The 12,719-nt window shown below is 53.2% G+C and overlaps 1 protein-coding gene across 1 annotated transcript in view; it reads right to left on the reverse strand.

Moving 5' to 3' along the window:
- Positions 1-11,843, reverse strand: part of FEV (FEV transcription factor, ETS family member) — a 56,465-nt gene extending 44,622 nt beyond the window's left edge. Inside the window, exons 1-2 of the mRNA XM_085646981.1 lie at positions 11,729-11,843; positions 7,446-7,520 (exon numbers count right to left, since the gene is read on the reverse strand). Coding sequence (XP_085503107.1) covers positions 7,446-7,520; positions 11,729-11,819 — 166 coding nt within the window. The 5' untranslated portion in view covers positions 11,820-11,843. The remainder of the gene's footprint in view (positions 1-7,445; positions 7,521-11,728) is intronic.
- Between the last annotated feature and the right edge of the window lie 876 nt (positions 11,844-12,719).

The following is a 12,719-nucleotide window of genomic DNA, read 5'->3' on the forward strand; positions in this document are numbered from 1 at the left end:
TTATGACTAAGATTGCCCTTCCAGACCAGGCGGGGTTCATCCCGGGGAGATCTACTGCGAGTAATTTGCGAACGCTATTCTCCTTGATTCACACGATAGTGCCGGAACTGCCAGTTGCGGCCGTATTTCTTGATGCCACGAAGGCATTTGACTCGGTTGAGTGGAGTTACTTATTTGCTGTTCTTTACAGGATGGGGTTTCCCAAAATCTTCGTTGAGTGGATAAAACTGCTCTACACTGACCCGAAAGCGAGAGTGCTAATTAATGGGGAGATGTCAGACCCGATCCCACTAACCAGGGGTACCAGGCAGGGGTGCCCGCTATCCCCATTGTTATTTGCTATAGCGATCGAACCTCTGGCATGCCGTATCAGACAGTTGCACAAGCAGAGTGCCTTTAAATGTTTCCAACGTCAGATAGATGTTTCCCTATATGCGGATGACTTAACGCTGTAAGTGGTGGATCCGCAGAATAACCTCATTCCCCTGCTCCGATAATTTTTGGTGTTTGGGCGGCTGTCTGGAATTCAGATCAACTGGAAGAAGTCGCAGTTTTTTCCCCTGACGCCTGCGGTGGAACGATTCTCATTGGACTACCCGCTCGAATGGTGTGATTCGGATCTTAGATATTTAGGGATTCAGATATCAAAGGATCGCGAGGAGACGTTGCGCTTGAATTATGGCACTGCCATAACTAAGTTGGCAGAGGATGTAACTCGTTGGGTATCGTTACCATTCACCATGGCTGGTAGAGCCTCGCTGATCAAAATGGTGGTGTTACCTCGCTTTTTATACTTCTTCCAGAACATTCCGTACTATCCAGGTGCGTTTTTTTTTCGGACATTATGCTCCGAGCTGCTGCGACTGTTCTGGGCTGGTAAGCAGCCTCGACTGGCGTGGGCGATTATTACCCAGCCATATAGCAGTGGGGGATTTGACGTTCCTGACTTTCTAGCGTATTATTTGAGTGCGCAGGCCCACTTCGCTTACCATTGGTTTGCACCTACGCCATTCATGCCGCAGCTGGCGGTGGAGGACTGGATAGTTCGACCTCTCCCACTAAAAGGCATTATTCAGGGCCCAGTAAGGGTACTTGAAACACCGCTAACTACGGTTACATGCACGGTAGATGCATGGCAGCGAGTCCTACGCAGGTTGGCACTCAGTTTTTTGTATGCACCGACCTTGCCGCTAGTTTATCATCCGGACTTGTCGTTGTTGCAGGAAGGAGGGTTCCAGGGGTTATGTGCAAAGAGGCTTCAGACAAAATCATTCAATGATGGGCCACTGTCTCACGCTGTGGGGAGTCGCAAGGAAGTCAATGGAGTTGGCAGGTGCCCTCTGAAGCTGCTTTGTTGACTTACGAGAGGGAGTTTGACAGGGTGGACAGAGGTACGCTTTGGCGAATACTCCAGCAGTGGAATATATCTGGATTCTGGAGCCCTGTTAGGTCTTGTGATGAAGCTTCATAGCGAGAATTGGGTCCAAGTCGACCTGGATGAACTAGGTAGCCTGTCGTGGAAAATCCTGGTAGAGAACGGCTTATGGCAGGGGTGTATTGTAGCACCCCTGCTGCCTAGTCTGTTGATTGTGGACCCCCGACGTTAGGCGGCACGCATAGTTACTCTCCAAAGATTGGGGGTAGGCATATCGGTGACAATACAAAAAGTCAGTCTTTTGCTAGAAAGAAAAACAGATTTACTTGGTTCATAGGTAACATGTGGCTAGAGCAGGTCAGAGAGTACAGGTATCTGGGCATGAACTGCTCAGATGATTTGAGGTGGGATAAACATATGTCTTCCTAGACACTTGTACTATCACCAGAAGTAAATGGCCGGAAAAGGTTTGATCGTAAATATGGCAGTTATATCTTTGATCCACTAAATGAAGTCACACTGGGCAAACTGATCACCCAGGCTCTTCATGGTGCAGAGATGCTGGCAATGAAGAAACAGGTCTCATGGGGAAGCTTAAAAGGTTTTTCCTTGAAATTGCTCCTTGATTTACCTAAAAACGTAATGATCCAACCTGTAAGGAGGGAGTTGAGAAATGTAGCCTGGAGTGCGCTGGCGGATGCCAGAGCCTTATGTTTTTATTATTTTATCAAAAATGAAGTCCCTGGCGATAAACTGTTGGTGCTAATTTTACCTGAGATATTGTCCATTCTCCCCAGTAAGAGGAGCCCTGTGACAGTAATGGTAAAGTGCCTGGGAGTCCCCGATATTTAACTTGAAGGAGGTGAAGTGGCTCAAATCAGTCAAAGAAAGAGCACCCTCAGGCGATTTGCTATCGAAACCGGCTGGAGGGAGGACCTTCAGTATCTCAAGGTTAAGGGTTCAGTTACCCCCTGCCTAGCTCCCCAGGAGTGTATGAACCTCTTCCCTGACCTATATAAAATCCCAGGTAAGTTTCTACGGAACACAATTCTGCGGCTGAGGGTAGGAATTGACCCTCGTTGGTGAATACAGAGGCTAAAAATATAAATAGCCGACAACCACGGTAAGCGGGGTAGGAAATATTCAGTGAGCCACCTATTGATGGACTGTGTATTGTTCCTCGAGGAAAGTAAGAAGATTCTCTGGCCTATTTTAAAAAGTATGGTATATGGTCAGGAGAAATTGTCTAGATTTGATATGTGGCCTCGGATATCAGTATGTAGCCATTGCCACTGGTCAATACCAGCGTAAAATCACAACATCTCATGCCACGCTTCCTTCCTCTGAGGGGTCGATTCCGATTTCGGCCGGAAGGGTTCCAAACGATGGTCGGAGCCCTTCCGACCGAATCGGAACGTGTTGGCCGAATTCCTTTCCGACCGAGCCATTCCGATGGGCTCGGTCGGAAAGGAATCCGACTCGGATTTCTGGATGGCTGACAACAGGCTCGGAGAGCCCGTCCGCCGTCCGGAAATCCCTCAGTACTCCCCCGGCCGCCTCTTTACGACCGAGGGAGTACGATGGCAGTTTTTCACTGCCTTTTCGTACCGGTCTTTCCGGCACGAAAAGGCAATCGGAAACTGTTTTTGGGGGCCCCCAGTAGGGCCCCCATGGGTGCGAGGCTGCCAAATGGTGGCCTGGGGATCCCTGCACCCGGTGGCAGGCACCTTGGGATGCCGGCCCCAGGGTGCAGGGATGAACTGCACCCCTGCTTGTCACAATGCAAGCATGCATTCCGCTCAGAATGCATGCTCCTATGGTGAAGTATACGAGTGCGACAGAACCCTGTTCGGTCGCATCGTACTTACAGGGCCGTAACCGACGACAGCAGGTCGGTCGGTTATGGCTCCTGACCGATGTCGGAATCGGCCCCTTAGTGTTTTAAGATCTCGGTTGGCACTCCCCTCGGGTGGGTAGTGTTGTGTCTCTAACTAACAAGCAGATGTTGACTGCACTAAGAGCATGACCTGACAAGGACGGGTCTGGAGATGGGAAATTTCACCTTGTCAGTAAGGTTGATTAAGAGAGTCCCTTTTGATTGTGATGTGTTGCTATGCATACTGCACTTTATAATGTTTTATTTGGGCAACACGAGTTGTATGCTGCTGGTTAATTTGTCACTTTCTTTCTTTTTTTTTTTTTTAATACATGTGGAATTCTGGGCTGTTGATCTTCTATTGAGTTTTAGTGTGGAGAAATGTTAAATGCTCATATATTGCTATATCCTTTATAAGCCAAAGTCATGTGTTGGTTGGATTGATCCCACGGGGTGCTGTCCACTGCTGATTTTATGATACTTGTGATTGTTTATATTAATGATTTGAGTAACGTGTAATATTTCTGTAAGAATGTATTTCTTGGAAATAAAGTATTTTATCTTGGCTCGCCACTGCGCAGAGCTTCCATCATCAACATTACTGCCCTTCTATACATTACCACTGCCATAAAAGTTACTGTCCAGCATGAAGAGCTCTCACCACTACCTATACTGCCCTTTTCTTGTAGGCACTTTATGTCCTGCCCTGCAGAGCCCTGGGCAGTAACCTTACTACTCTCTGCCCCAAATCTAATCGTAATGCCCCACCCTACACACACCATAGATTTCCTTACTGCCCACCCTTCACACACCCCAGATTTCCTTACTGCCCCAATCTACACTCACCACAGCTTTCCATACTGCTCCACCCTGCACACACACCAGCTTTCCTTACTGCCCCACCCTGCACACACCCCAGATTTCCTTACTGCTCCACCCTGCGCACACCCCAGCTTTCCTTACTGCCCCACCCTGCACACACCCCAGCTTTCCGTACTCCCCACCCTACACGCACTCCAGCTTTCCTTACTGCTCCACCCTGCACACACCCCAGCTTTCCTTACTGCCCCACCCTGCACACACCCCAGCTTTCCGTACTCCCCACCCTACACGCACTCCAGCTTTCCTTACTGCCCCACCCTACACGCTCTCCAGCTTTCCTTACTGCCCCACCCTACACACACTCCAGCGTTCCTTACTCCCCACCCTACACGCACTCCAGCTTTCCTTACTCCCCATCTTACACGCACTCCAGCTTTCCTTACTGCCCCACCCTGCACACACCCCAGCTTTCCTTACTGCCCCACCCTGCACACACCCCAGCTTTCCTTACTGCCCCACCTTGCACACACCCCAGCTTTCCGTACTCCCCACCCTACACGCACTCCAGCTTTCCTTACTCCCCATCCTACACGCACTCCAGCTTTCCTTACTACCCCACCCTACACGCACTCCAGCATTCCTTACTGCCCCACCCCAGCTTTCCTTACTGCCCCACCCTGCACACACCCCAGCTTTCCTTACTGCCCCACCCTGCACACACCCCAGCTTTCCGTACTCCCCACCCTACACGCACTCCAGCTTTCCTTACTCCCCATCCTACACGCACTCCAGCTTTCCTTACTGCCCCACCCTACATGCACTCCAGCGTTCCTTACTGCCCCACCCTGCACACACCCCAGTTTTCCTTACTGCCCCACCCTGCACACACCCCAGCTTTCCGTACTCCCCACCCTACACGCACTCCAGCTTTCCTTACTCCCCATCCTACACGCACTCCAGCTTTCTTTCCTGCCCCATCCTGCACACACCCCAGCTTTCCTTACTGCCCCACCCTACACGCACTCCAGCGTTCCTTACTGCCCCACCCTACACGCACTCCAGCTTTCCTTACTCCCCATCCTACACGCACTCCAGCTTTCCTTACTACCCATCCTACACACACTCCAGCTTTCCTTACTGCCCCACCCTGCACACACCCCAGCGTTCCTTACTGCCCCACCCTGCCCACACCCCAGCTTTCCGTACTCCCCACGCTACACACACACACCAGCTTTATTTATTGTTCCACCCTACACACGCCTGTTTTCCTTACTTCCCCACTGTACACACTCCCAGCTTTCGTTACTGTCCGACACTACACTCATTCCAGCTATCCTTACTGCCCCAACAAACACACAATGCAGCTTTCCTTATCGCCCCACCTATACTTACTGCACACTCCCCCCATATAGAGCCCCTGCTGGTTTTATTATTTCTACCCGTTTGAGCCCTCACGGCCCACCTTACTGCAGTTAAGACAAACACCCCACTCTACCTACCTTTAAACCTCCATGGCCCCTCTCAAAACACCCTCAGACTCCCACAGTTCTCACTACCAGACTCTCCAGACCCCCAACCACTAGCCTCACTGCAGCCCCTCCACAGACTCATCTACAGAACTACTGTCCACCCTACCAAACCCCACTACTTCCTGTACTGTAATACCCAGAGAGGCGGGTCTAACTCCCTACTGCCCCACCCCCACAGACCCCTCTACCCAACTACTGCCCACCCACCGATCCCCACCACTGCCCTGACTGTAATACCCAGAATGTGGTACTCCCTCCCTCCTGCCCCACCCCACAGACTCCTCCATACCAGTACTGCCCACCCTAATGAACCCCACCACTGCCCTCACTGTAATACCCAGAGAAGCGGGTCTCACTCCCTACTGCCCCACCCCCACAGACTCCTCTACCCAACTACTGTCCACCCTAATGAACCCCACCACTGTCTGTACTGCAATACCCAGAGAGGCGGGTCTGACTCCATACTGCCCCAACTCACAGACCCCTCTACACAACTACTGCCCACCCTACCGAACCCCACCACTGCCCTGACTTTAATATCCAGAGAAGCGGGTCTCACTCCCTACTGCCCCACCACACAGACTCCTCTACCCAACTACTGCCCACCCACCGATCCCCACCACTGCCCTGACTTTAATATCCAGAGAGGCGGGTCTCACTTCCTACTGCCCCACCCCCACAGACTCCTCTACCCAACTACTGCCCACCCTACAGAACCCCACCACTGCCCTGACTGCAATACCCAGAATGTGGTACTCCCTCCCTCCTGCCCCACCCCACAGACTCCTCCATACCAGTACTGCCCACCCTAATGAACCCCACCACTGTCTGTACTGCAATGGCCAGAGAGGTTGGTTCACACTCACTATTGCCCCAACCCACAGACTCCTCTAACCAACTACTGCCCACCCTACCGAACCACCCCACTGCCCGTACTGTAATACCCAGAGAGGCGGGTCCCACTCCCTACTGCCCCAACCCACAGACCCCTCTACACACCTACTGCCCACCCTACAGAACCCCACCACTGCCCGTACTGTAATACCCAGAGAGGCGGGTCCCACTCCCTACTGCCCCAACCCACATACTCCTCTAACCGACTACTGCCCACCCTACCGAACCCCACCACTGCCCTGACCTTAATATCCAGAGAAGCTAGTCATTCCAAACTACTGCCCCACCCCACAGACTACTCTACCCAACTACTGCCCACCCTACAGAACCCCACCACTGCCCGTACTGTAATACCCAGAGAGGTTGGTCCACACTCTCTACTGCCCCAACCCACAGACTACTCTACCCAACTACTGCCCACCCTACTGATCCCCACCACTGCCCTGACTGTAATATCCAGAGAGACTGGCCCTCCCCCCTACTACCCCGCCCCACAGACTGCTCTACCCATATCCTGTCCACCCTACCGAATCCCACCACTGTTGTTACTGTAATACCCAGAGAGGCGAGACCTCACTGCCTACTGCCCCATCACACAGACTCCTCCACCCAACTACTGCCCACCCTACAGAACCCCACTACTGCCCTTACTGTAATACCCAGAGAGGGTGGCCCTCCCTCGATACTGCCCCCACACTCCAGAGTTATCTCTTCCAGCCCTCCTTGCTTCTCCATCTTCACACGTCATCTGTAGCCCCCGATCTTCGGAGCCCCTATCTTCACTACCCCACCGGCTCTGCCCCTCACCTGCCCCAAATTGCGACTTCGCTTATCACTCCCGCTCCCGCCCCCGCAAACCGGACTCCGCGCCCATATTCTACCCCAGTGCAGACTCCACCGCCCCCTCGCGCCCCGCCTCCCCCCTCCTCCCCCCCGTGGCGATCCTCACCTTTCTGCACCCCGGGGCTGATGCCCCCCCACGACTGCTGCTTCCCCTCCTTCAGCAAAGTCTCACCGACGGGGTCTGCAACAAAACACAAAACACCCCAAAAGGTCAAAGCCGCAAATTCACTCAATGAACTTACGCACAGACTAGCATCAGCTCTGTAAAGTGCTGAGAACCCGCAAGATGGGGCAGCAAGCGCTATTAATCCACCCGTTACTAAGGCTAGTCTTGTTATTGTAAGGGTTAGTTTTGTTCTGGACTTTACTGGTTGTGGGATTGGTTTAAATCGCTTTTAGGGTTATTGGTTTAAGCTGCACTCTACTTATGATTGTTATTATTAATAATATAATTATTCTTGTTGTTGTTCTTGTTGCTTTTGTTATTGTTGTTACTATATTCACCTCGCATCTTACCTAAACGAATTATTTCCCCATAACACCCAAACCCCCCCGCCCTCCTGCCCCGTGGCCCTTTCTTCCTGCTCAGCGTCCCTTCTTTAATAGAAACAATACCCGGGCAGTCCCGGCTCGGTCTATACCCGGGCAGTCCCGGCTCGGTCTATACCTGGCCAGTCCCAATACCCGGCCAGTCCCGGCTCGGTCTATACCCCGGCCAGTCCCGGCTCGGTCTATACCCGGCCAGTCCCGGCTCGGTCTATACCCCGGCAGTCCCGGCTCGGTCTATACCCGGCCAGTCCCTGCTCGGTCTATACCCGGCAGTCCCGGCTCGGTCTATACCCCGGCAGTCCCTGCGCGGTCTATACCCCGGCAGTCCCGGCTCGGTCTATACCCCGGCAGTCCCGGCTCGGTCTATACACGGCCAGTCCCTGCTCGGTCTATACCCGGCAGTTCCGGCTCGGTCTATACCCGTGCAGTCCCGGCTCGGTCTATACCCCGGCCAGTCGCGGCTCGGTCTATACCCCGGCAGTCCCTGCGCGGTCTATACCCCGGCAGTCCCGGCTCGGTCTATACCCCGGCAGTCCCGGCTCGGTCTATACACGGCCAGTCCCTGCTCGGTCTATACCCGGCAGTCCCGGCTCGGTCTATACCCGTGCAGTCCCGGCTCGGTCTATACCCGTGCAGTCCCGGCTCGGTCTATACCCCGGCAGTCCCGGCTCGGTCTATACCCGGGCAGTCCCGGCTCGGTCTATACCCGGGCAGTCCCGGCTCGGTCTATACCCCGGCAGTCCCGGCTCGGTCTATACCCGGCCAGTCCCGGCTCGGTCTATACCCGGCCAGTCCCGGCTCGGTCTATACCCGGGCAGTCCCGGCTCGGTCTATACCCCGGCAGTCCCGGCTCGGTCTATACCCGGCCAGTCCCGGCTCGGTCTATACCCGGCCAGTCCCGGCTCGGCCTATACCCGGCCAGTCCCGGCTCGGTCTATACCCGGCCAGTCCCGGCTCGGTCTATTTGTTGCACCTTTTTTTCCTGACCGGGCTAAACAAGGAGAGAAACGAAAATATGCAGTAAAACCATCAGAATAAAACAAACAGTAATTCCAAAGTGGATTGTGATCGTGAATTATTTGATGACTGCAAATTAAAAATGTTTTATATCGAGTTGTTTCTTTTCTGTAGCGGAACCTTCCCCGAGCTACTGGGGTCCGTCCTTGTTATTATCGGCAAACGAAATGTGAATGACTTTCCGCATTGGTATTTCAGCTTCGTTGGGTATAATTTTGTCGCGATATGAATCGAGGTTAAGTAAAATAAATAAGCATCCAGAAAAATAATAAAAATGTTAAAATATTCGAAACATTGCAGGGGATAGAGAATGGTATGGGGTTAAAGTTAAACGGAAAAAAATGAGAAAACAAAAACACGAAATGCTGTCTTTTCTTCGTCTTGCGGTAAGTTTCGGGACTTTCGCCGTTCTACGAGAATTTCAGTTTTTGTTTTCCCTTCTTAAAGAGGGATTGCGTTGATTTAACTGGTTTGTGCTGATTTAAGGTTGGAAGTCGGGGAGATGTATTTTAATGCTATTTTACGCTGCTGTTTTATCTTCCAGCCCTCGGCTTCTGAAGCCAGGAAACGCGTCCAGGAAAAAGGAAATGCGACTTCCGACAGAGCCGAGAGGGGAGAGCTTTAAAGGGGGACAGGAGAGCACGGGCGTCAGAGTCGGGAGCAGGGAGACGAGCAAGAAGAGGTAAGAGATGGAGAAGAAAGAAGGAAGAAGAGGAGAAGGAGAGAGGAGAAGATTCAGAAAGACTAAGAAACAAAGGTGAGAGGTGAGAAAAAGGAGGAAGAAAAGACAAGAAAGTGAGAAAATGAGGTAGGAGGAAGAAAGAAGGGGAGATAGAGGAGACGAGAGGGAACAAGAAACGAGAAAAAGGGGAGGGTGAAGCATGGAAGAGAGAAGCAGAAAAGAAAGAAATAATGAATAAGAGGTGAGAGGGATAAGGATAGACGGGATGATAAAGAAGGGAAGAAGGAGACATAGAAGAGAAGACAGGGAAAAAAGAACGACACAAAGGAGAGAGGGAGAAGCATAGGAGAGAGATAGGAGAAAAGAAAGTAACAATAAAGAAGAGGTGGGAGGGAGCAGAAAAGATCGGTGAGAGAGGAAGGAAGAAGAGAAGGAGGCATTCAGAAAAGAGAAGAAAACAGGGCAGAAAATGGAAGGATGGGAGAGAATGGAAGGGGGGAGAAAAGAGATAAGAAAAACGAAGCTTTAGGGGAAATAAGGTGAAGAAACCTAGAGATGAGAAAGATGATGGGAAAAGAGAGGTGACAAAAAAAGAGTTGGAGGAAGGATGGACAAGAAGTAGAGATTTAGGAGGTGACAGAAGAGGGAGTGAGGCAAAGGAGAGACTGAGAAGTAGGAAAGAGTACGACGAGAGGGCGGGAAGAAGTGAGAAAGAGAGAGAGAATAAGAGGTTTATTGGGGTGTCAGGGGAGCAGAGCGCAGAGACGGGTAAAGTGGGGAGGGAATAGAGAGAAAGAAAGTGTGATAGGGATGAAGAGAGAGAGACAAGGAAGAAGATGGGGAAAGATGGAAATGGGAAGAGAGGAGACGGTCAGGGAGAGACAAGCAAGAGAAGACAGAGAGGGGGAAGGATGTGAAAGGAGAGGGGGAAGGGGGATGGTGAAAGACAAAGGGGATAGATAGAAAAGAGAATGGAGACTGGTGGCAAGAGTGTGTATTTGATGAGACATCGGGCTGGGAAGGAAAGAAGGAAAGAAGGAAGGAAGGAAAGAAGGAAGGAAGGAAGGAAGGAAGGAAGGAAGGAAGGAAGGAAGGAAGGAAGGAAGGAAGGAAGGAAGGAAGGAAGGAAGGAAGGAAGGAAGGAAGGAAGGAAGGAAGGAAGGTTGGTTGGTTGGAAGGAAGGATCCATCAGAGGAAGGTGTATTTAGAAGGTAAGAGAAGGAAGGCTGAGAAAAACCCTATCCTACAAAAAACCGGAAGACAAGTTTGCTCTAGAGGTCAGAAGCATCAGGTAAAGAAACAAGACGGCAAAGGGGAACAGACACTTATAAGGTGGGAAATGCGCCGGGGTCGCAGGGGCTCACGCATAGGCTCGCTTACACCCACACACACACACGCACCAGAACGCACCTTCTCTAGGCGCACATGGCCTCAAGCGCAGCGGTCACCCCCTCCCGCACCGCACCTGCAGGGGTTCCCTGGGCTGTGAGGGGGAAAGGGACCGAGCCGGCTCTCCCTGACAGGTACACCCGTACACCCCCTCCCGCACCGCACCTGCTGGGGGTCCATGGCTGTGAGGGGGAGAGGGACAGAGCCGGTTCTACCTGACAGGTACACCCCCTGCCGCACCGCACCTGCAGGGGCTCCCTGGGCTGTGAGGGGGAAAGGGACAGAGCCGGCTCTACCTGACAGGTAGACCCCCCCTCCCGCACCTGCAGGGGCTCCCTGGGCTGTGAGGGGGAAAGGGACAGAGCCTGCTCCACCTGACAGGTACACCCCCTCCCGCACCTGCAGGGGCTCCGTGGCTGTGAGGGGGAGAGGGACGGCTCTACCTGACAGGTACACCCCCCCCCGCACCGCACCTACAGGGGCTCCATGGCTGTGAGGGGGAAAGGGACAGAGCCGGTTCTACCTGACAGGTACACCCCCTGCCGCACCGCACCTGCAGGGGCTCCCTGGGCTGTGAGGGGGAAAGGGACAGAGCCGGCTCTACCTGACAGGTAGACCCCCCCCTCCCGCACCTGCAGGGGCTCCCTGGGCTGTGAGGGGGAAAGGGACAGAGCCTGCTCCACCTGACAGGTACACCCCCTCCCGCACCTGCAGGGGCTCCGTGGCTGTGAGGGGGAGAGGGACGGCTCTACCTGACAGGTACATGTTGAGCAGGAGGTGGGACCCTCTGGACTCTCGCATCTCCGGGAGGAACTGGCCCAGGAAGGGCCCTGCCGCCTTCATCTCTCCTCGAGCAGCCGTCCCCCTCTCCTGCCTCGCCAGGCCAGCCAAAATAATACACTTTATCAAGGAAGATAGGGGCGACAGGGAGACGGAGTGACACGGGGGGTGGTGGCGGTCTCCCAGCAACCTGTGGAGATGTCATGGGGGGGGGGGGGGGGGCTCCTCCCAGCAATATCCTTTACAGCCGCATCCTTTTTAATTAAAGTTCTGATCTGATTGCGTGGCCGCCTCCTGCCTGCACCATAAAGCCCGGCTGCCCCCCTCCCCCCGTACCCCCTTATCTCAGCACCATCGCACTTTTAATAAAAGTCCCCGTCTCGGATCGGAGTTTCCAGGCAGGGACGGAGAGGGCCGCTGAACTCGCCTCAGCCCGATTTTCCGCCCGTTTAACTCTTTGCAAACAGCGGCCGCCCAGAGCGGGCCCCGGGCAGATCTAATATTGATTCTGGAGCCTTTAAACCCGCTCCACCGACTTTAGGAAAACAAGTTAGGCAGGGGTGGCGCGCGCCGGGCAGCTTGCCGCCGATAATGAGGCCATAATCTGAAAAGAACAAGCCGTCATGGTGTGTTTTTCTCTGTTTTATTGCAGGCCTCGGCTGCTGTTCCGTTGTGTTGCCTAATTGCTGATTAAACAGCGAGTTTCCACCTCCCTACACCCAGCAGCTCATCCCAGTCAGTGACCACGGACACGGGTGGGTGACTGGGTGGAAAGTTCCTGTGGCCTCCAGCTCCCCTGTCCACCTACAAAACAGGGGAAGGAGAGTCGGGGATCCGCGAAAATAACACTTAATATTTAAAGTGCCTGGAGGCCTCTGTGTATGTGGAAGGAGCGGGTGAAAGGTGATGGTTGCACCAGGAGTACATGCTCAAGTAGTGAGTTTATTAACCCGCTGTGCTATC

The sequence above is a fragment of the Triturus cristatus genome, chromosome 3_2 (assembly GCF_964204655.1).
Source record: "Triturus cristatus chromosome 3_2, aTriCri1.1, whole genome shotgun sequence".
NCBI classification, from domain to species: Eukaryota; Metazoa; Chordata; class Amphibia; order Caudata; family Salamandridae; genus Triturus; species Triturus cristatus.